This window comes from Mus caroli, unplaced genomic scaffold (genome assembly GCF_978045245.1).
Source record: "Mus caroli unplaced genomic scaffold, Mus_caroli_1 scaffold_1, whole genome shotgun sequence".
Classification (NCBI taxonomy): Eukaryota; Metazoa; Chordata; class Mammalia; order Rodentia; family Muridae; genus Mus; species Mus caroli.
The window spans coordinates 58,634,807-58,660,599 of NW_028227256.1; the positions used below are offsets into that span (position 1 = coordinate 58,634,807).

General features: G+C 36.7%; 1 protein-coding gene across 1 annotated transcript in view; it reads left to right on the plus strand.

Annotated features, from left to right (window-relative positions):
• Pard3b (par-3 family cell polarity regulator beta) overlaps positions 1-25,793 on the plus strand; it is a 1,032,172-nt gene that overhangs the window by 130,810 nt on the left and 875,569 nt on the right. The window contains exon 2 of the mRNA XM_021162850.3: positions 921-1,022. Within this exon, the coding sequence (XP_021018509.1) occupies positions 921-1,022 (102 nt within the window). The remainder of the gene's footprint in view (positions 1-920; positions 1,023-25,793) is intronic.

The window sequence follows — 25,793 nt, forward strand, 5'->3', positions numbered from 1 at the left end:
TCCGATGTCAGAAATGGGAACGGGGCTGGAGCTTTTCCCTGGGCCCCATCAACACCCTGGAGCTGAGAAGGCACAGTGAGCATGGGAAGTTAAAAAGGCAAAGGGATTGGTGTGCTGACGCCCTCCCCCACTTCCAATTCCACTGATTTGCTAAAGTTAAAGCTGGGAGAGTCACATATTTCTACTTTGGAAATTTTATATTATAGTTTAAACTATCTGAAGTTGAGGAAATACCTTCACAATTATTCTGTAGAATATTTTTGGCATTACTTAAGTTGAAAGGTGCTTTTCAAGTTGGTAGTTCATTTTCTGCATAGTAATTTAATTTCAGAAAAATTTATTAGATGGGTAGTCCTCAAGTTAAACAGGATAAAAGTGGAAGTTATTTATACATAAGACCTTTGTTTTGTGTTAAAAAGTTTTATTGGTGTTCCAACTTCTAGATATATGTGAGAAGAGGGACTTTGATAGAGAAAAATATCTCTATAAGATTGGCCTGTAAGAAGGCCAGTAGTACTTTTTCTTGATTATTTATTACTGTAGGAGGGCCGAGCTCACTGAGGGTACCTTCCTCTGGGGCAGGTAGTTCTGAGTGCCATAAGAAGCAAGCTATGGCCGAGCAAGCTCTGGGGAGCAAGCCAGTAAGCAGCACTGCTTCAGGTCTGGCTTCCAGACTTCTGTCCTGTTGAGTGTCTCCTTTGACTTCCATCAGTAATTAACTGTGTCTTGAGAGTTGTAAGACAAACTAAACCTTTGACTCCTCACTTTAGTTTTGGATATGGTATTTTCTCACAGCAATGGGAACCATAGCTACAACAATCAATATACCGTAACTTTATTGAGATTAATTATCTCTCTTAAAATGTGTCTTACTTTGGTAGAAATAGATTGAGTCATCAGATTTACTTGTTCCACCACAGGATCCTGGATACTGGGTGAAGATTCATCACTTAGAATACAGAGATGGAGGAATCCTGGATCCGGATGATGTCTTAGCAGATGTTGTTGAAGACAAAGATAAGGTAGGTGACTCTGAGTGCTTTCTTCATTTTCCTATACCAAGCAGCATATTTTCAAGCCATTCGATTTCTTAACAAACTCATATGTCAGTTATTATTAAAAGATACCATCTGTTTCAGTTTCACCTGGACAGCTCATAAATCAAAGTTCTTCATCAGATGTTTGCCTGAAGTTTGTCGAAGTTTGGGAACTTTTTTTGTGGTGGCCTAATTAGCAGACTCTTCATTCTCAAGAGCTCCCAATACATCTCAATGAATTAGTGTCAGCTACAGAGGCTGTTGGAGCCACTGCTGCTGTTGGAGTTTATTCCAGACAGTTGCTAAATATTCATCTTAATGCCTGAGGTTGGAACGTGCTTTGTGTTTTACACTGGATAATATAGTAGGGGATGGACGACTCCCAGAGAGCCACAGAGTAGATCTTTCTCAAAGTGGATGGCACACTGTATCCTGTGTATGTCTTTATTTCATGCTAATCCTCACCCGGAAACAAAAGAAAAGCACTGCACTGAGTATGTTGAATATTTAGGAAACTTTAAAACTGTTCTTTTAATTATTTGGGAATAATTCATCACAAATGTAGCATTCTAATGGAATTTTGCTTCTTATTGCTTTGATAAGGTATAAAAGGAAAGTATCCCATGGCAATATCCTAGATTATTGTCATTGAAACACACTGCTTAATATGAGCTGTGTTGTCCTTAGAAACCGAACTGCTTCCAAGATTTCTTCTCTATAACATTAGCACTTCGTCTTCTATTTTATATTTCTTTTGACACTTGACTTGACTTACTTTATATGGTAGTCAGCCACATGGTAAGCAAATTGTGTTTCTAAGTAGATTGCCAACTCCTAGAAGGCAGGGGCTGAAGATCCTTTCCTCCTCTGTGTTTCTTATGTTAAGATATCTGGTAAGGCATTTAATGACAGTTCTTTTGTTGTGGTTTCATTTTAGCTACTTAGATTGACCATGAGATCAAGAACTTCCCTCACCTGAGCCTCCAGAGTGCTGAGTTTGCAGCCTGAGCTACCGTGCATAGCTACAGAGTGTTTTATGATTTCCCCCTTATAACACCAAATGATGGCCATTCATTTGCCTTTTCCCAGTTCACTTTCTGCTTCTTCCCTGGGAACACCTTCCTTTTTTGAGATAGTTGAGATATTTGGCTTGATTTTTAATGATGAAGGCAGCCTGCATCTCAAATTTCACTGCCAGTGTGTTCATACAGAAAGCAAGAAAATGCTACATTAAAGAAAGGGCAGAAGATACCAGCTCATCCTGGCCTTATTTCAAATCCCATTTCAGGAAGGGAAATTCTGTTAACAATACCTGAGGAGATCAGTCCGATGCAGCACTTTCCTCTGATGCATTCTTTCAACTATTTCTGCGAGGCCTTTTCAAATCGTAGCTTGTATCTTAGGCACAGAAACAGCCTTATTATGTGTGTCTTTTTTAAATGGGACTTAACACCACTATTAAATACGGAAACAAGGACACAGTCAGCTAAGAGCCTAGCAGAGGATCCATATATGTTAGCTACAGCTACAGCTTTCCTCTTAGTGCACATTCATGGCTCTCCATGAAGCCTGCCATTGTGCTACACAATCGATAAGGATTTGCACTTTTCGTGTTGCCTGAAGAAGAATCACTCAATTTTCTTCCTTTTGTTAAAAAAAGGAAAAAAAATCAGTGAAAAAGAGAGCTTTCTTATATTTCCTGAAAGCAGAGCCTACCAAACTTGTTTCTCTTACTTTTAGTCAATTCACAGTAAGTAGTAATTTCAGCTGATGGTTTGTGGACGTCCTGTTGGATATCAAACCTGCTCAAGAAGGCTGGAGGTACAGTTGGACTTTTATGTGTAAATTACTTGGTGAATACTCATTCACAGATGGAATATGGACAGAGAGCAGGCACAGAGAAGATTGGCTGGGTGTGAAGACTCATGCTCAAGTCATAACACTTGCATTCCTGGGATGGGCTACCTGCAGGGAAACTGGCAATGAGGGCTGTAGATAGGCTGGAACCAAGTAATGGAGAAGCCAAGAGCCCAACAGCAGTTACAGTCCAAAAGCGGTGTCAGCTGTGGTTGCTTTGCTTATGGAAAATCAGTGCAGTTCAATAAAGGCTAGAAACTAGAGGTGGAATGATTTGATGTAAAATTGGAGAAAGATCTAATTGATTTACTTAGTTTGATAAAGAGATAACTTCTGAATCCCATGGTCTTGTTACTCAATATTAGACTCTTAAAACAGTAACTCACATTGTGAATTGTTGACATGGTTAAAAAAGACAACTGCAACATAAAACTATGTAAATATGAAAGTACATAATTTTTATGAAAATGGAATTGCTTCCATAACTATACATACATATTATATATGCCCTAACCCTAACCTCTAACCCTAAGTGTAATATATATATATATATATATGTATATATATATATATATATACACACACACACACACACATATATCTCCATATAATCTCCATATATATGTGTGTGTGTGTATATATATGTATATATGTGTATATATATATAATATGTACATATATTTGTGTGTGTGTGTGTGGTGTGAAGTATAGTATACCAACACAGAAAGTTTCTTTATTTACAGCTAGGTTTTACCAATGGGAAGTGCTAAACTTGAAGGAAGGCCAGGAGCTCTTGACTTGCACAACTGGGCCTTGACCCTTGAATACCATGTGCTGTCTCATGTTCAAGTACTACACTATCAGCTCAGCTTTGTCTCTTGTGTTTGGTATAAGTACTTGTTAGACTTTTGTCTGCCTTATCCTCAGGTTCAACAATTTGTTCAACAACAAAATGTTAGGTAGTGTAGTGTTAGTGTAGAAGAGTTATGTGTTTAGTGTCCCTTGCTGTCTTTTAATGGTATAATACTATTGTGATATTTTCATGTGCATGTCTTGATTTCAGTACTAAATTGTTTGAGATTAAGTACTGAAACACCAAAGAAACTAACTTAATGTATACTTTAATAGTTTCAAACAAATTTTATAAAATTTGTGTTAGAGTTATTAAATTGCTCAAAATAATTTTCTAAGGAGATACTTGATTAATATGACACAACATTTGGATTAAGATGTTATTATTATGTGAGAAATGAAATGCCAGCAGAACTAAATTTAGAACAGGAACACACTGTCTGGTAACATACTCAGCATCCAGGGATCTCAGCATATTCAAAGAGAGACTTGTGCACAGTGAATGAACTAGTGACCTAGTCAGACACACTGCCACTCGCTTTCTGAGAGCACTCTGTTGCCCTCTAGTGGACGGCACAGTCACTTAGAAGCCAGCTCAGAAAACAGTTTGAAATTTGACACTCCTCCAGTTAGAAAATGTCTTTTGTCTTTTTAGTATAGATCGCAGATCAGAAGTGGATAGTAAAGGGAGAGTTTACACATACATATCTGTGCTCTCTTAAGTTTTTCATAAATGGCCAAGGACATTCTTTGCATTCATAGACCTTGTTTCTATTTTTGGCTTTCTCAGCTTCCTTTTTACTGACTGAAGGTTGATGGCTGATTGTGCTAAGGTCTGTGTGACTTTAGTGTATAACTGGACAATTCATGGTGTATGTTGTGTTTTGCATGGGAAGTGTTGGTGCTACATTAATCCTTTTTTAAAGATGCTGAATTATTGTAATTTTTTACAATCCTGGGTTATTTTTGAACACTTAATTTATTAGTGATACTTCTACCTTAACATAAAATACATGTTCTAAATCTATTATATTTTCTTAAATAATAATATAGTGAATTTAATTCTGAAACATTTAAATTTTGAAGGGATCTTGAAGTTATGATGTGCCTAGAGGTTTAAACGGTGCTTCAGAAAGAAATATGCAAGCTTGTAAGGGAGGAAAGAAGTGCTTCTGCTTACGAAGGCCCATGGCACATGCCTCAAGATGACTTTCTGCCTACAGAGTAATACAATTATAGAACTTTAGATCCAAAGCATACGAATCCTATGGACTAACTTTAACATCTTCCTAAACAGGAAGTATCTGAACCAGGGAAGTCTCTTGGACTCCTGGACTTCATGACTGTGGCTGGTTTCTTTCCGGAGTCCATTTTTGCATTTCCTCTTTGGCATTCTGATCGAAGCTGCTGTTGAGGGCTGACTTCTGCCGGAGGCTTGCCCTATGTTCTCTTTTCTCTCCTGTCAATAGAATATCCTTCTTCTAGTCTTGAACTAATCAGTTTTTTCAAAGTCTTAATCATCTGAGCACAGTTTATTTTTAATTCTTTTTTCATGTTTTTTATTCCCATCTTTGCATTTACAGAGATAATAATTTTAATAAATAAAATTCCAGACTAAGGTCATGGCAACTGTTGGGAATGATCTTTTTTCTTGGTTCTCTTACCTGTATAGCTTTCAGCAACGTAGCCCCTTTCTTTGTGTCATGGCTTTCTCATGGGTAATTGAAGCTAAAATAATGCAGTAATTTTATGTGATATTATATCATGTGTGATAAATAATCTAGCCACAGTGTAAAGCCACATGCTCAGGAGAGTAACTGTTAGGTTCTAGTGTGTTACATTACATAGTATATTTAGCATATAACTATCAAAGTAAGAAAGACTGGATTTGCATTATTTTAAATGTATCGCTTAAAGCATATCCCATCTAGGAATGTGGTTTGTAATCTGTATTTACAGATTTAGAATCTTTGGATTCAAACAGCTGTGAATCAGAATACTAAGCAAAGAATTCTAGAGAGCATCAATGACTTCACTTGTGTTTGCCCTGTGTCAGGGCTACACTGAATGTGTATGTAAGCACACCCCACCTCACAGATCCTCCGTCTCTCTTCAACATTTGTTCCACCATTGTTATCTGGAAGCCTAGGATGGTTGTCCCTGCTGTTGGGACCCGTTGGCTTTACCTCCCCTTGACTTTAACACATGATCAATACAATAGCTGCATATGGAATAGTTATGCTCTGTTAGCTATGCTTAGTAATGTGCCCATGCTTTAAAGTACATATATAAAGTGCATATGACTCATATGCAACTTCTTGTCCTGTTAGGGATGTGGGCATCTATCCATAGAGGTTGGTGTCTGAAGGACATCCTGGGACCAGCCACTGTGGATGATAATAGGCATCTATACTTAAATAAAGTACAAGTCTCATAGGTTCTGTTATGAGTCCCTGGAATACCCACCTCCCCCCAGCTGTCTGAAGCATGCTAAATGGCAACAGTAGTAAAGCTATGGTTTTTTTCTTACATGCACCTCCTACCTGTTCTATGCTTCCAGTGTTTTACTTGTTTAGTATGCCTGTTGGTCCTTGTGCCTGGTCTCTGATAATTTAGGACACATACTTACATATATATATACACATAAACACATACATACATACATACATATATATACATATATATACACACATATACATACATACATGCATACATACATATTGGTTGATAGTTTTGTCCATTGCTTGTTTCCAGTGCCTGTAAATGTGCCTAGCCCTTCCTTATAATTCAGATAATATAGAAAGAATAAATGAACACTTTTCAATGTTAAATAATTTGATCACTCAGAATTTCAATTTCTCACTGGTAAAATGAGAGTGGTAAATAATCTTAGTGTCACAGGGAAATATAGAAGTTGTGTGTGAAAATTCAATGAAAATATTAAAGCACTATACACATAATAAGAATATACTTGTACCACTTCCTTATTTTTTATCGATCTTTAATTATCCAGGTCAAACTATTTTTTTAGCAGTCAATACTTTTAGATCACTTCAATCCCAAGTGGCTTTTGGAGCACTCTAACTTCATATACATAATTCATACTTTAACATAAGCATTAATATTTGACCCTTGGCATTTTGAAATTTTTAATATAATATTATTTAGCTTGCTTTCTAAAGCCTTAGTTTTGTCTCCTCAATTCTGTGTATGCTTGCTTAGAACTGGGATCGTTTTTTAAAGTTATTTTTTTAGCACCTTGACTTAGTATGGGTGTTGTTGTTGTTGTCATCATTGATGATGATGATGATGGTGTTTTTGTTTCTTTGATTGGATCTCAATATGTAGACCAGGTTTGCCTGTAAATTACTATATAGACTAGGCTGGTCTTGAGCTCACAGAGATCAAGTGCTGGGACCAAAGGTATTTGTACCACACCCTATTTATACTTTGGTTTTAATAAACATCTTTGGTTTTAGTCACTGATAAAGTTGAAACTAAAATTGAGAGTTTCTAATTCTCTACCTTTCCCTTCTAGGAACCTATATTATCCCCTTAAATATTGCAGTAGGAAGGAGTGTGCAGGCATGTACTAAGCCCAGAGGAGCCCTCTGCATTAATAGTTCTGTGACCTTACTATGGCAAAGATAAATGGTTTTGGGAGATAGTAACTACAGCTACCATAATCCTGATGATGGCCAAGTCAAATATAGACTCCCCAATGCCTTCTGCAGTTTACCTGGTTGGCATCTATAGCATGTCTATACGTGTACACGTGAATGAGAGGCAAGGGGAGCATCCTTGCAGGAAGCATGTGGGTGTCTAACCACTGTGCTCAGGTCAGGGAAGCAAGAGTTTCCTCAAAGGACAGAAGGGATCATCAGGCCTGATGCTACTGCTCATGCAGCTGCTTCCTGTAGTACAGCAAAAACTAAATTAAAAATGTTTGCAAGACTGCAGATATGACAAGGAGAAGAATCCAGTCATACTTGAGATCACAATAATGCTTTATTTAGAGTCAAAAAGCAAGTCAGAGAAAAAGAGTCAAGGAACCTAGCCTCCTTCACCATACAGTGTGCCCTTAGCCATACGTTGTCTTGCTGCTTACTGCTCTACAAATTTTCTCTGTCACATTAGTTTCTCTTGATGCCACCTCCATAAGTATATATCTATGCTGAGATTAAGGGTCAGTCAGTCTCTACAGAGACATGCATGTTATATAAGTTACAAATTACAGTTGCCCTATGCTGTTTTAAATTATATCAAATAGAATACTGCAGGGTTTACAAAACACCCTCTTTTAAAATACAAATGTAACCCATCAATTATGAATTAATTAGACTGTATTCCACTAACACCTAGCTGGATTTAACCTCATCAGAGGTTGCAGAGGACTGGAAGTTGGTAGGATGGTTCTATTTTTCTTGATATTCTAGCATTCCTCGTTACAAACTTTCTCTCTTATAAGGTCAACTATCACTGCTCCAACTACCCTGAACCAGGAGAAGCCCAAATTAAATTAAGCAGTAACACTTAGGACTATGTTGAGCCAAATAAATCATTTATGGACACATTTCCTTGTAGGCTGGAAGGGACCTGCCATGACGATGTGAGTAGATTAAGTCATTCAGGAACTTGAGAGACGCGTAGAAGGAAGGCTGCCTGTGTCAAAGGACCTCAGGGTCCTATCAAGGAGATACTCAGGAGGAGTCAGGGTAGAGAAGAGTAGGATGCTCCTTAGAAACTGAATGAGTAGGACGAGATACTGTCAGTGTCACGTTCAGACAGGGAGCTACAGACAGTCGTGGAGGGAGGGACATTGCCATTGTTTCCTCCTGAAAAGTATGTGTGTCTGTGTGTGTGTGTGTGTGTGTGTGCATGTGCGTGTGTGCTACTTAATGAATAAAAGTAGATTTTAAGAAATGGGCAGATGTGCTTTTAAGAGTTGCAGATGAGGAGGAGTGGCATAAAGGATAAATCTGTTTTAGGAAAGAAGAGACCTCAAGGAATGCATTAGGAAGTTATAAAAACAAGGCAGCAAAACACACTAAAGCCCTGATACAAAGAGGACACGTGTGTCCTGAAACCGGCCAAAGAGGATGCTGTTCAATGGTGAAAAATTACTCATGGAGCCTAGCAAGCTGTCCATTTTCTTGGAAGTTTCATGAAGACGTATGAGCTGTGTAACAGTCTGATAGGAGTATCATCTGGTAGGCTTTGAGTATCATATGGTAGGCTTTCTACTTGACTCTGACTGGTTCTTTTGTTCCTAGGGCTCCACTATTTTATATTATTAATAAATTGCACTGAGACAAACAGACATTAAAGGCTACCCTTGCTATTGAAGTAGTACTTGTAACACTTCTATGAGGTTTTTTTTCAAGTTTTGTATAAATGCGTGAATTTATAAATACATTTTAATAAGCAAGAATATTCAATTCCCTTAGTCTTTTACATTATAGTTGTGTAAAGCTCTCTAAGCTATGATTTTTTTGCTTAAGAAGAGAGTATGCCTTTTCCATCATAGGAATCCAGACTCTTCACTTAGGGAATCATGACTGGATTTCTGAACTTAACACTGACAGTTTGAACAGTTCAGGTTCTCTCTTTAGATTGCCTTCTTTTGATGTTACCAATCAGTTTTGAAAGATCAAGTGACATTCCCCAAGCAATAAGGAGGATAACCCTCCTGTGTAGACTTCAATTGGAGATAAATAGCTCAAAGCAAGTTCAGTTACAATGTCTTTAATAATGTCAGCCTAAAACATGCTATAGTTCAAATGTAGGTATTTGTGCAATCTTAACTATAAGCTAATTAGAATGACGGGAAAAGAGTCTCATATAAAATGATCTTTCACAGTCCAAATCTCAGAAATATCCAGACACATAAAACTTGAAGAGTCTCATAGCTCTTAGTGGGTAATAGTGTTAGAACTTCTAGACTGACAGCTTAGTGTGGCCACTGCATTCAATCTAAGAGGAAGCTAGCCTATGATAGTATAAGGCGATTTTCTAAATAGGTCACCTTTTAAGTGGAAATTATACAAGCCTGCAGTTAGTGTATGTGAAAATGAAAGTGTGCACTGCTGTTGATGATGAACAAAGGAGGGAGACATCTTAGTGCATAACCTCAAAACAAAAGTCTCAGAAATGGCTTTGGTTCTCTAGCTAAAAGTACCAAGAGAAAGCTCTGGTGTCTCAGCTCCCATGTGTGGCTCAAACTCCTTTTAGACCAGTGGTTCTCAGTCTGTGGTAGTGACCCCTATGGGGGATTAGAGGACCCTTTCACAGGGATTACCTAAAACCGTCAGAAAGCATATATAAAGTAGCAACAAAATAATCTTGCGGTTGGGAGTCACCCCGACATGAAGAACTGTATTAAAGGGTTGTAGCATTGAGAAGGAGGGGAACTACAGCCTAGGGCCTAGTTCCTTCTGGGCACTGGGGCTTTGAAACTGCATTTCAAGATCTTCACAGTAAAACTCGGTTGTGGGTTTTTTTGTTTTTTGTTTTTGTTTGTTTGTTTTGTTTTACATTTCTATTCCTTCTCCTAAGTGTTTTAAGGTCTTCAGTCTGGAGGGGAAAATGTTATATAGTAGCCTTAACTAGGGATCCTTTGAGGCATTAAAGAAATACTATGTTTTCCTGGTTCAAAATGATATTTATTTCTGACCTTGAGTGAGGACTTAACATTTCTATCTGTGTATGCATGTGTACACATACATGTATGTACATTTGTGTGCTAGGTTCTGCTTATGAAAGGAGCAGGTGTTTTTTGTCTTTCTCATTTCAGATCACCTTACTAAGTACTATACTTTACAGATTTATCCATTTTACTGAACATTTCATTTTTCTTTATAGCTGAGTAGATTCCACTGTGGATCTGTAGCACATAATCATTATCCATTCAGCGGTTGATAGACATCTAGACTAGGTTTCTTTTCTTGCTGTTATGAATAGAGCAAGAGCATGTGCAGGTATGTCTGGCAGGATGTGAAGGCCTTTGGGTGTGTGTCCCGGGGTGGTATACTTTATCTGTATGAAGGAAGAACAACCCTGCTCACCGTTGGTTGCTTATTAATGCAGTGATTACAGAAACTTGTATAGATTTTTATCAAAACAAAACTGAAACTACTTGTCACCCAGCTATACCTATGGGGTCTGTTCCCTGGACTTTGGAATTTCTATTTTTACATGGTGAAATATGTGTGAGTAAACTCAAATTGTTGAGATTTCCCTTCATCTAGATTCAATCTTATTTACGTGAAGAAACTGCAGACTATTGGAAGCAAACATTCTTTATTTCTTTAAAAAAATAAAAAAGCAAAAGTAAACTACCTTAAAAGTTTGCCAGGGAAAGATGACAATTTTACAATCTCTCCCTCATTTGTGATGGGGACAGCTGTGGTATTCCTGTGTCCCCTCAGAGATTACATCTCTGATTGATTGATTGTTTGATTTCCAGATCCTCTTAGAAAAGAGGGGCCTTTAGGTCCTGTGAAGGTTCTATGCCCCAGTATAAGGGAATGCCAGGACTGGGAATGGGAGTGGGTGGGTTGAGGAGCAGGGGGAGGTGAGAAGGGATAGGGGGTTTTCAGAGGGGAAACTAGGAAAGGGGATAACATTTGAAATGTAAATAAAGAAAATATCTAATTATAAAAAGAAAAGAAAAGAAAAGAAAAGACAAGAAAAGAAGGGCCTTGACTTAATGGCTCTCCCTTTTACTATTTAGCTATGGAATCATGATGAAAAGTTGGGTGAAGAGATATCACGATGTCCCTGAGGTAGCAAGGGCAAATCAGAAACTCCCAAGGAGCAATTGGCCCTGGATGGGGTGGTTATAGAAAATTTCCTGTTCTCCAAGGAAACAAGAAGTCCAATTCTTTAGACATTGGGAACATTTGTGCTTGTGTGTGACATAGTCAATGTGTCTCATACCCAAGTAATGTAAAAACTGTTATCCCTTCTTATATGACATCAAACCCATAATTGTTCTTTTCTGAAGTGGCTAGATAAGAATTAAACCTAGGAGTCTTTGAAGCAGCTACAGAACTTTCCTTTTTTTTCCCTCAAGGACAAAGTATAATTTGGAACTGAGGTCAAGTGGATGAAACATCAGAAGAATTTGTAAAAATACCATGTAAATGTTGAGGTGGGTAGATGGACTTGATTAGTAAGAAGAAGTCATTTGAAGATTCAATGACCTGGTGTTTGACTATCTTTAAATTGCTATGATGAACATCAAGAAATAACAGGGAAAAATGCGCATAAGAGAGTGATAGAAAAAACGATAGAGTGGTGTTTCTTTAGGGAGACCTGATGGTAGGGGTATAAATAAGCTACACAAACATCTCTTTCCCAAATAGGAACTTCTATTTAAGTAAGTTAGTCATTTAATTGTAATGACCGAACATAATGAAGGAAATATCCTCTGCTCAACAGAGACTTTAATCTGAAATAAATTGCGTGTTCACATATAGTGAACACCCAAAGCAATCCTACTTAGACAAATAAACTTTAAACATTAGAGTTGTGTACACATTTTTATGTGCATAGATTGAAACCTGTGCAATTTTCCTACTTTAATATTGTAAATTAATATTTAAGTAGAAGAGAACTTTTAAAATCTTGAAGGTAGTATTCCTTAAACCCTTTCTATTGTTTGGAAGTCAGAAGCTGAAAATGAATACCAGACTGATTGAAAAGAGCATTTGGCCTAACACATTCCCTGATAAGTTTAATTTAACACACTGCTTTGGGGTTTTTAAACTAAATATTTCCCTCTTAAATGGAGAAATGTTTCTTGTATGCAAGTACAGTATCTGATAGCCTAAGGTTGTCAAGAGTAAATATGGGTAATTTAAGATTTAGACTTTTTTTTTTTTAATGGAAAATGTGGTTTTGAACAGTGAGAATTATTATGGTAGAAATACACTGGGCACTGTTTTGACAGTAGTGTACTTCTTAAGAAATAAACAGCACAAAGGCTTTAAAATTAGCTAGTGTCTCCATATAAGGAGAGGAATGCAATGGTGGATTGAGTTTTTGACACACAATCTTTTATTATGACATCAGGTTGATTAATATCTCAGCCAAATCATTGTTTTAAAATATCTTCGTTCTCTGTCCATTAGATGTGGAGCAGAAAGCACACATAAAAGCTGGCATCTGCATCGTGCTCCTGACCGTTTACTTTGGGGCAATGCCAGTATCTTGGTTATAGTGTTTACAGTCTGAATGACTTAGGAATTCATCTCAGGCACAACAGTTACAAGTTTGTCTTGCTGGAGCCAAGCTGCACAGGGAATGTTGGATAACTTGTTAAGAATAAATTGTGAAACATTTTTGAGCACAAGGTGCCGGTCTAATTTTTTTCTTTTCTTTAACTTTAAAAATATTCTAAAATTATTACTTATTAAATGTCAAAATGCTTTAAATGTAGAACAATATAAGAATGAGACTACTCAGCTCATCTAATGAAGCCCAGCCAAAGTAATCACTACCCGAAGATGGGCATATACCTTCCTTTTATGTGCATAATTAGAAAGCACATACATAATTAAATTAATCCAATTTTTGAATGAACATAATTTTGTCATTGTTTATATTCAGATTTTATCATACACTGTTTGTTGGTTTGTTTAGGGTGTATGTGTGTCTGTGTGCCACATCATGCCGGTGGAGGTCGGAAGACATCTTGTGGGAGGGAATTGATTCTCTCCCTCTACCATGTAGGTCCTGGAGACTGAATCAGTCATCAGACTTGGTGATCAGCAGTCTGCCTGCTGCGCCATCTTGATGGCATGTCTATTGTTTGAAAGATGATGATTACACTTTTAGCATCCTTTCTTTGCTTTCTGTTTGAAGAATCTGCTGTGATTCAGGCCAATAAATACTCTACTAATTGTAATATTAAAATGATATATTTTTCAGACTAAAAGATGAAGACTTAATCATATTTTTGAGGGTAGGATATTGGAGTGGTGGGTAAGGTATTAGGGGAACAGCAGGGAATGGCTGGCATACGAACGGTTTGGTTTGGTTCATGTATGAAATTAGAATAAATAGAACTTACCAAAGAGTAAATAAAAAAATTTAAAACTTATAGAAAATTGTTTTTTTTTTAATGTTGGTATTTTAGGTATCTTAAATATGGCATGGACTCCTATCAAAAACCCCAGTTAAGTGAGCATGGAGGTGGTCATGCTGTGCAGGGGTTGGTATAGTTCTGATCACTGCTCTGCTGATGCTGAGTAGAACGAACTCCATTTCTTCTACACCACCATTAGTAATATGTTTGGTCTAGTTGCTTTTTAAACATTTTTCCTTGAAATACACAGGAGAGATTTAAAAACAAACATAATTTTATTTAATCTTGAAAATCTATTTTGTATAAATATAATTTTGTACACATAACTTTTCCTTTATTAATGCCACAGATTAAATCTCTTTTTACTTTTATTTATTATTTAATATAGTATTATTAATTTTCTGAGAGTTCATAGGGTGCATTGTGGTCATATTTACAACTAACCACTCTTCTTGGGAGGGACCCTCCCATCCTCTCAACTGCATATCAACTACATTATCTTTTTCCTAATCCGAAAAGAAATGTGTGGGGCATGGCTTCCTCTGAAGTAGTAGTTTTAAAATGTATCGTTGAGAATTTCATATATGTATATGATATACTTCTTTTCCTAAGTCCAATTAGTGCCAGAACCCTGAAGAAATCTGACTCCCCTCCCTGAGCAGACATCAGCTGCTTATGTTTTCTTCTTCATGATGCTCACACAGTTCCTCATAATGGGGTTGTTGACTGACTTGACCTCATGAAGGTCTTGTGTAGGCAATCCGAGCTATGGTGCTCATGGGTACTCCAGCCCTGTTACCTCTGGAAGACAATGTCTGAATCATTATAGAGTATGTGTAGATGATACAGGTACTTCTTGTGAAAGAGATGGGAGGAGGGAGATGTTGGACTGGGTGACCAAAAACGTGACAGCTAATTTATTTCTGTTGCCTTATGCTCTTGAAGAAAAATTTAATGTTATGAATTTCTTTACTTTTATGAATGTTTTAATTTCTGTAGAGCTGCCATGCATTATTCAAGATTATAAAATGATTTGAATTTCAGGAGCAGGCAGATTTTCTGATGAGGATTTCAAGCTGTGTAATTATGAAACCCATATAGGTTAAAAGTTCAGAACTCGTTAGCTTAATCATTTAAAAATAACCAATTTATAAGTGTGGCATTTCATTTTAGAGGGGCACAATTACAATGTATCTGACTAGAGGACCCCTGGATCCTGTCTGATACAGAGTGTTCATCCTGAACACTGCACAGCTTATTCTAGAACATTACATAATTTATAAAGAAAATCCATATTTTATGGAGGTAAATTGGATGTCATAATGCGAAGCAAACTTCTAGTAATCTTTTTAACACCTTTGTTAGCTCCTTAAAAACTCAAGGAAATTAAGAAAATAGTGCAAGTATCAAAATGGTCTGCTGGAGCCTGCTGCATGTGTCTGAGCGGACAGTGGTGTGCTGGAGCCTGCTGCATGTGTCTGAGTGGACAGTGATCTGCTGGAGCCTGCTGCATGTGTCAGAGTGGACAATGGTCTGCTGGAGCCTGCTGCATGTGTCTGAGTGGACAGTTCAGGAAATGACTTGCAAAGCACAGGTGTCTCAGAATGAATGCAAGGAAATGAATGTTAAGCCCTGAAGAGCTTGTTGGTAAAGGGGTGTTGGCCTACAATGTAGCAAACTACACACAGCATAAGGCTCACCATCAGCTATGTGTAGGGTAAGTCTGAGACTCATTAAACATGTCCCTTGTTTTGGCACCAGTGCTTCTGTCCATCTCCAGACCTCACATCACAAGAATACACTTAAAACTTGAGGATAGCAGTGCAGCTGCCACAGAGGATGTTTAGATTACTAGAGATGTTCGGAACCTTTAAAGTTTTTGAACTTTTGAAACATGTAAAAATAAACCTTGAAATTATAGCTGAAGTTACATCAGGTGAAGCCCAGGAGAGTCACCTTGGAGTGGAAACTCTTGCCTAGCCTTGTCAATGCTGTGTGGGGGCATGCTACGCGTCTATGAGAAACTGTTTCTTTGAGATGTGATGGTATTGAAAGGAAAGCTGTATTCAGGTGAAAACAACCTTCATAAGGAATCATTTGTGGTGATTAAAAATGCAACAATCACCAAACAGTTAAAGATGAAAAATAAAATGTGGTATTTATGAGAATTTTGACTGGCATGAAGATTTTAATGCATATTACCTTGCTTTGCTAATCAACGTGATTGAGATGCACGTGCCTGTTAAAAAGAACTTGCTCTTGGCTTTTGGTTATCAGAGATTTCACATTTATCTTCCCTTCATTTGAATGCTACATAAACCTCTCTGAACCTGAGGGGGTCACTCTCTTTTTCTCTCAGTTAGGTATGGAGAATAGATTTTTTTCTAATGCTTGGAGAATGATACCAAAAAGGGATCTTTTTATTGGTTCATTTCATGCTTGGTGAGATTCCAACTGTCAAAACATTATAAAAATTTGAACCCAGAGGCACATTCCATCACCAGAGTACTAATTACTGCAGAGAACCAGAGCGAGTCATTATGTAGCAGTATTTATTAGCACTGCCCAATTTTAATGTTTTTTCGGACTAGAGACACTTAAATAAAAGGTTAAGCTGTTTTGGCATAAAAGTAGGAGGAGAATCGGCACAGTTCATGAAACACCACCAACTGCAGTGCAGGAAGGCGGAGTTCACTGAAAACTGTGCCTTCACTTTTACCACAACTGAGCATCTTGTTTCCAGGGGTGAGCATGGAGGGCAGATGCTATGCTGGGTTTGTGCCCATGCTATTTAAACACTGGCTATGAGGTAGGCACTGAGAGAGGAAGACCCTGGGGTACAAGCAGCTCCCTTCATAATGAATAGCACCAGCACTCATGTGAGAAGTAAGGATCTCAGGACAGATGCAGGAGAGGAAATGGGAAAGTGTGTGCTTGAGGACATTGGTGTCTTCACGTACTTACAGGAGAGTTTCCTGAAGACGTGACATTTGAGAATGACAGGAAGTGAAGGGCATTTGAAACATTTGCCATGCACACACATACTTTATGTGTGTACTGTATCTATTGTATGAAATGTTATAAGTATTAAATAAACTGAGACTATATAAGTGAAATATTAAATGTAAAAATTACACTTAATAGATGCTTATTAGCTACCTTTCATGTATAAAGCATTTGGTAGGTGGTAGACTAGGGAGGAACAAAGATAAAGGATGTGACTCTTCATAGAAGAATGGTGAAGTCCAGTGCCAATCATTGTGTTTTCCTAGAACTGAACAGTCCAGGGCAATGCATTGGATGGAGCATAGTAGGGCCTTTAATTTGACCAAATGCTAGTGAACTGCACTATAACTTAGATGTTTAGTCTTGCTGCTGTATCTTTCTCTTCTTCTGCCTTCAGTGATGAGTGGTTTACTATAACAACATAGTGTGCAGTTCGTTTTCAGAAAGCTTCAGGCAGAGTACATGGGTCAAGGAATCAGACAGAAGACAAGACTTTAAATGCTTTGTAAAAAGCATACTTTCAAAGAAAATGAGCAACTAGCTTGTATGTATTTGTAAAGGCAACACTTATTTTAAGAGTAGAGGACTGTCCGTCTGGATTTGAGAAGAGAAGGAGGAGAATGGCAAGCCAAAGCTGTGGTGCCGATGAGGAGATGGGTGAGAGAGGAAGACTGGAAAGTCCCTGGCCTGAGCCCTTCAGCAGCACCAGGGCGCAGAGTGTCAACTTTGCAAACTGTTGAATGGCTTAAAATTTTTTCTTCAAAGATAAGAGAAAATGATTGGGCTGAATGGATGAAGAACAATTATGGGATGGAAAGAAATCTGGAGTCTTAGGAGGAAAAGGAAACTTTCCAAGATAAAAATGCCGGAAGCAGAAAGATAGGAAGACAAGCTCCTGGAGACAGATTGTTCCAGAATTGGAGATTCTGAGAATTTTTTTATGAAGGTAATAATTACATCTCCTATGTACTAAGTGATGTACCACATATGGTGTGGGGCAGTACCCTGTGACCACAGACATTAATTTCTCCTAGCACAACATTAATATTTATTCTTAGTAGAATAGAGATGATAAATAGCCTCTAGTCAGTACAGTTTGTGCCAAATTAATGAAGAGAAAAAAACGGGAAAAAAAATCTCGACTGGGTTTTCAGAGACCACTGGATGTTAGGATGATGGATAAGGGAGTGTAGACCTGTGCAATTTGCTTTGTCTGTTTTTGTTTGCAGGGATAATGGAGATGGATCAAGGTGCTTAAGGTTTGAAAAACAGAAGGATGCTTTGAGCAGGGAACACATAGGTCTGTGTTGTCTGCAATGGCTGTGTGTGTCCTTACTGACCATGGGCATGGTTCTCTGTGTCTCTTTGTACCGTCTCTACACTGTGTACACCTGCTCTGACCGGCTCCAGCCTGAAAGAAAGAACATCCAGAAACTGCCCAGAGAACAATGGTGCATAATTGTATCTATTGTTGCTGATGAGACTATATTCTGGTGGTACTGAGAAATTTAAAGTGTAAGATAAAAATATGATTCAAATCCAGGACTAAGGAAAGAAAGAAGTAACTAAAGTTTATATAGGAGAAAGTTTGAAGAAACCCCCAGTATATCTTTCTGTCTCTATTACTATATACTACATTACTGTAAATTTAAGTATTTATTTATAAATTTATACTTAAATTTATTTATAAATACATATATATGCATATATATATATGATTCCTCTAAAACATAATACCATTATTATATATTTTGTTTATGTAGTTATCACATAGTGGTATACCTAGACATACTTAGTAGGTGGTAGATGACTATATAAATTTATTTTAAGAGGTATAATTTTCAATTATAATAACTAGTTATTATAATTAATTATGAGCTATCTTTATGACTAAGTACATGAATTATTAAATTGCTGTATGGGTCTATATGTGCAAATTTTTGGAATATGTTTTCTAGACCCACTCCTGATAGTGTATTTTTCTTTATTGACATATTCTCATTCATATAAGACTTCTAAATCAATGAGGATTTGTTCTAATTGACCTCATATAATCTCAAGTGAACAAAATACCAAGGCTAGGAAAGGGCCCTAGTAGGGAATTTTAAAAATGGTAATGGAAAATGTTACACAGTGCCATGCTGTGATCTTTTTGGCTTTATATTTACTTTCAGTATTGAATGCTGTGCTCTACCAAGCAGGGCCACTGAAGCTTGTGGTCGGAGTGTGAGGATTGTCTGGGGACCTGGCCACCTAGTCAGCATCCTCCTGGTTTATATTCACACCATGATCAGAGTGGAATCTCATCCTCAGTGTTTACAATGTGGCAAAACAAGTCTCCCTTTGTAACTGGAAAGCTCTGTAAAAAGGAAAAATTTTAATTATAGACTAAATTTTATCTATATACTGTATCTTTTATACAAATGATTTATGATTATGGAAAGATTAAATAACTTTTATTTGGGAAAAATAACATGTTAAAGATCATTTCTCTCGTTAAACTTTAGAATGATATTCTACCATTGCAATTGACACAGATAAAGATATATCAGGCATGGAAATTTTTTATATGATTATATCTCTGAAGTAATGTAACTGTAACATCTTGACTTATACAAGAATTTCTGAAATTTCTGTTTTTCTAAGAAATCTATACACTAATCACCTGAGATAGCCTAGTTTCTGCTTCTATTTCTGGATATTTGCTTTAAGATCAAATGTAAAGTTTTCTTAGAATGGGATCAAAGCAAGTTTGTATGAAGAAGTGTCTCCTCATGGGGATAGTGTATCCTTTATATCTCTTATATGGTTGTAGATTAGAAAATACAAACCCTTGCATCGTGGTAATTTCTCTCAAGAGGCCATCATCAAAAATCAGATCCATGTATAGCAGTGCTATAGAAATATTTTAAAGCATTTTCTTAATGTTTGTATTTGTTCTAGTGTATAATAAGGGAAGTAGTCTGGACTTCTGAGGTGGGATGAGAACAAATAAAGTTAAACAAAATCTTGTTCTGATAGCTGAGATTTTCTGACATAGCTGGGCACATGGCTGTAGAAGGAGGCTAAAGGTCCATGTAAAATGGAAACAGAAATATCACCCGGATGTGAAGATATTTGATGCATTCCTTTCATTCTATTTTGCTATTCTTGAAGAGAAAAACCCCATTTCCAGCAGGATTAGCCAGGTCTGACATTTTGGGATAGCCTTGTTCTAGGACAGAGATCAGATAGGAAAAGGTAAGAACATTTATGCAGGTGTTATAACATGTGTGAACCCTGTAAAATATTTTACTGGAAACGTATTTTATGAAAGAAAAACATGAGCAAAGGGGAGGATATAAGTTCAGATTTAGCTCCTGTGAACTTTGCATGTGTCCATGACCCACATGCGTGCTTTCTGTTGACATGTTCTCATGTCGCACATGAACCAGCCTTATGTCCTTTAGAGCTCATGCGTGTGTATTTTCTTAGTCTGAAGCTCTGTCTGGTTCTGTCTGAGGCTCACTGCTGTTGGAGGTGCGCGGTGTGCTTAGCGTGGTGAGGCAGTGCACTTCTCTGTGTACAATACAACTATTGTATCCAATAGTTGAGGTATTCAGTTACTACGTGTTATGTCTACATACTATATGCATGTTTCTATGACTTCATTGGCTATGTCCTAATCATCTCCAATTCAACTACAACGTGTCTTAGTATCATTAATGCCATATGTATTATAACAATTTCCAGATTGGAATATTCAGAGAATTATAGGCTCAAACATTACTCCCAGGGTCACATTACTTTTGCAGGCTCATAATTTTATACTTGCCTTAGGATTAATAACTATAGGATTATTAGCATTAAAGAATTTAAAATTTTTAAGTGATTGGATAATATAAAATGCATTTTTAAAAAGTCCCAACTTTAAAAAAAAATTAGAACAGGCTAAAGAAGTTATATTATTCAACTTCAAAAAGTTAAAAACAGGCCTACTCAAAGAATATTTAAAAAATTAAAATTATCTATAGTTTTGATTTTCAAAATGATCTATTTATTTGTACTTTTTTATTGCCAATACTTCAGGGGCTACAGGGATAGCTTATTTTGTAAAATAAAATAAAATAAACACTTGGTGTTCTAGCATCAGGACCTTAGTTCATATCCCTAGTACCCCAAATAAAAAATTAAGCTGTGGTGGTGCATGCCAGTAACCTCAGTGCTGGGATGATCAGGACACCTCACTGGCCCATCAATACAACGAAAATTTGTGAGCCCTGTGCACTGTTAACAGATTCTGTTTCAAAGAAATAAGGTAGAGAATAAAAGAGAAAGATGTCCCATCATTAACTTTTGGGCTCCGTAGATATTGTAGAGATAAGTGCGCCTGCACATATATGTCCAGTTTCAAATAGTATATGCACATGCAGATGAGTATGCACACACACACTTACACACATATGCTATATACACACGGGGATGAGTCTGAGCCCATGCATAACGTCAGGACAATTCCAGTAGAAAGTAATTGTGGTCTTTTTTCCATCTTGTTTTTTCTCTTTTACTGAAAATAGCTTGCTTTCTAAAATAGTAGGTCCTGCTTCCGGTTTCCCCTCCCTCCACTCTTCCCTGCAGACCCCCTTCATTTCCTAAGGCAACCTTAAAAGGTTGCTTAGGATAAGATGTATTTGGAAAGAAACTGCTCTACCGAAAAGATGTTTGGTTTAAGTCCTTGCAGATCAAGAACTTAAAATAATAAAAATTGGTTATATGTTTCTAGTTGATTAACAGATGCTGCTTAAGGTGATATAGATATAGTTACATAGAGAAACACATGAACACACACACACACTTTGCAGAAAATTTGATGATGAAAAGGACAAAGCTTCTAAATTAGAGGAGTTTCTTTGCAACTATTATAAGTCCCCTTTATGTATTTATAGAATAAGGAGAATTATTTCTCTATGCTTTGTAACTTAACATCTTGAGTGTGGTAGGAGGTTTTCCCAGTTTACTTGATCCACTGTGACTGGTTCCTCAGATTTCTTTGGGACTGTGAGTAAAGTAATATTAATATATTTGTGGTCTGATAACTTGGCTTGTGCAACTATTTGCTAATAATGATCTTTGATTATACTCTTTTCCTCATATTTTCAAAATCTAATAATGCTTGATTTTTTCCCTACAAAGAACTTTTGTAAAATGATTGAGAGCTTTACAGAGGACTCTAGATGGGTTTTCATTGCCTGTTCATTAGTGTATTGTGTATATGTAAATTATATGTTGAGCTTCATATGAAGGGTTGTGAAATTTTGCTAATAAGGTTGATAGTACTAATATCTAAGTTACTAAAATTATATGCATGTAATGGATATATGTGATCTCTCTATTATACATTATAACTGTATGTGAAACTGCAATTATCTTAGTTATGTGAAAATAAAGTCAAAGATGTATGTCCTGGTGTCATTCTCAGAATATTCCTTGTATCTTCTCATCTCTTCTTCTAAAACTCATTAAGACAAGTGCTGCTTCCATTTTCCAGGTGAGAAAACCGAGGTGAAAGGGTTAACTAACTCCCTGATTCTGATGGTTAGAAAGAGAACTGGGCCTGAGCTGAAGCAATCTGACTCCAGAGTCTGAGCTCATAGCACTTGCAACTTGGGTAACACAGACCAGATCTGAACATATGTGGCCAGCAAAAAACTCAATGTTCTTTGGTCTCCATTCTATGACAGTTTCTTGCTGATCAATAAATAAGCTATGATACTTATGTAGTATTTATATATTAATTAGTAAAATTATGTTCATGTAAATTAGTATTAATAAAATTACTTACAGCTTAATTATTTAAAGATGATTTGAAACTTCTGGTATAATCATTTTCACATGCCTTTAATATTTAGTCTTAGTTTACTATTACCAGGGACCTGTTAGACTTCCCAACATTCACTACAATTATAGGCAAATAGCCTAGAAATTAGATTCAGAAGCAATTTCTGCATTTTTTCTTCTTTTAAGGCACTAACTCTTCAGCTCTAGTGCATCTTCAAAGATGGAATACAACCTCCTTCATGATTTGGACCAGAGAGTGTGCAGATTAAGATTACTGGCATAGAAAAAGTGAAACAGCCATGAAAAACAGAAGGCTTATATTTTATGTCATTCGTAACTGTCTAAAGGAAGAGCTTGTTGTGGGGCCTCAAAGAACTTTTATTGATATGGACAAAGAAGACAGTATTCACTTAAAAGTATCTGTGGCATTTTCATGTGCTGAATAATCCACATATAGGAAAGCCATTTAATGTGATTGATCTATACAGTGATGGAATTTAAAAAAATAGGTATATGAGTTTGCTATTCAGGTTAAAAAGTAGCATTATATGTTGTTAATTTCTAGTATGTATTTTTACAGTACTACCAGTCTTCTGTCATTTATGTGCATAGTCTCCAAAATATGTTGTCACATCCTATAGTTTAGGACTCTGCATGCTCTATTACTGTATGCATTTTCTGAAGTTCCTTTGTGTTTTTTGTTTGTTTGATACAGAGATTCTCTGTGTAGCCCTGGCTGGCCTGGAACTTGGTCTATAGACCAGGCTGGCCTCAAACTTAAAGATCTACTTGCCACTGCCTCCCAAGTGGTGGGATAAGAGTCATGTACCACTACTGCTAGACCTCACTTTTGTTTTAATGTATGATTGTGATGATTACATTGTTAACTTGACATAATCTAGGAGATGGTGGAAAGCAGGGCCTTTGAGAGTGCTTGTGGGTGATTATTTTAATTACATTAATTAATATGGGAGGATATACCCACTGTAGGCAGCACCATCCCCTAGGCTTAGGCTTTTGCAATGTATAAGAGTTGAGAAAGTGAGCTGAGTTCTAGCATGTGTGAAATAATGTATTTCTCTTTGCTCTTAAATATGGATGTGAGATGACTAGCTGGTGTCAGTTCTTGCTTCCTTGACTTCTTGGCAGAAATGACAGTAACCTGGAACTATGAGCTGAATAAAGCTTTCCTTCTTAAGTTGCTTTTGTCAAGGTATTTTATCACAGTAAAGGAAGGTAAAACTAGGACAATTGTTTTTAATTTCATCCACATGCATGTACATAAGTAAGGTTCATTACTTTCATTGCTCTAATCGGTCTATAATAAGACTTAGTGATCTCAGGTTTATTTTTCTTTCAAAAGGAATTTGGATTATATATAATTTTTCAATTTCTTTCATTTGAATGTATATTTTGTTCAAGCACATAAGCAAGCAGCACACATACAAGAGTAAGAGGAAGCAGGCTGCAGTATTTACTGAGAAATGTACTAACTTTGTTAGTATGATAAAGCCAAACTGGTTTTTGAAGTCAGTGCAGTCTTTTCCACTGCCTACATACTTTTACTAATATTTTATAGTAAAATGCTATCTTGTAGAATTTATAATTTTGAGTGTTCAGTTCATCTGTGTTCATGCACGTTGTTAAGCACCCATCTCCACCATCTATTTCAGGATCTTTTCTGTTTTCTCTAACAGGTTCTTAGTGTCTAAACACACAATAATTACCCATTCTATCTAATTTATTTATTTCAGCTCTGTCACTCTGACCACTCTAGATACCTCACATAATTGGTATCATACAATATTTGCATTAGCTTATTTCACTTACCTCTTGTCATTAAGACTCATTCACATGGTCTCTTTGTCAGAATAATTGTTTATTGCTATTCCATTGCTTAGTTTAAAGGTTGAAGAATATTCTCTATGTGTAACAACACATTTTGTTTGTTACTAATACATTATTGTTGTTTGAAGATTGTGTATTTTCTCCATGTATCCCTGGAGTTCGCTCTTTGTCTGGGAAGTCAATACCCTTTTTATTTATTTATTTTTATTTTTGCTAGCTTTTGTAAAGGTCTTAGTGCTGTCCATGTCCATCACTGATGGCCTGTCATTGTTTATAGACCCTCTCTATGTACAGATATAAGAAATACCCTGACCCCAACACACATGCTTATGCATATTTGTATTTGATTTTTAAACCTGCACCCCCTCCATTATCTGTTAAACTCCACAAAGTCATAGATACCTGTGATTTTGGTCCACTATTTTGAAGTTAACTCAGTTTCTTCTACTCTTATTTACAGCAGGGTTTTCAGAGAACAAAAAGCTGGTTATTAGCAACTCAAGACCCAAAGCATGCCATGCTCAACCATTAGCATTGAGCTCACCAGCCCACTGGGGAAACTATCCTCTCTTCTTATCCTGTTTCAATATTCCTCATCTTTCTTTCTCCTCTCACTAATTCTCTAGGTCTGCAAGGCCATGTGCATTTTACATGGGACCTTCCGGACTCCCTGTTATGGTTAGTAGATTTTGTTTGTTTTACAGATTTGACCTCTCTAGTATAGATGAATACATGACTGGAAGAGGTCTAAAGTTTATAGCTGGGAAGCGGGCTGGAAGCAAAGAATCATTTTGTCATAATATATATATATATATATATATATATATATATATATATATATATATACATACATACATATACTCCCATCATAGGTAGTGGAAAAGAAAGGATATGAGGGAAGTGGACTTGTTTAGAAAGGGTTTCTGTCATTTGCCCTGACAGAAATAGCATGAGATGTGTCATCACTGCCATTCTTTAGGGAACATTACTAGGTCTCCTTCTGCATTAAGAAAATTATTTTATAAAAGACAAATATTCTCTGAGATGCACATAAGAACTCCAGATTATTTCTGAACCCTCAACGCTTATATCTACTCATCTCAGTACTCTCAAATCATCAGAAAGAAAAACCTTGCTAACTGAATCCTTTCGTCAATTGACAAACACACAGAGGACCTTGAGTGAACTCCTAGTAACTCCTCAGACTGTGCTAGCTAATCACCTTGCTTGTGGAGTCTCCATTCATTCTCCAGCTTGACAATCACTATAGTTATTCGTTATAATTT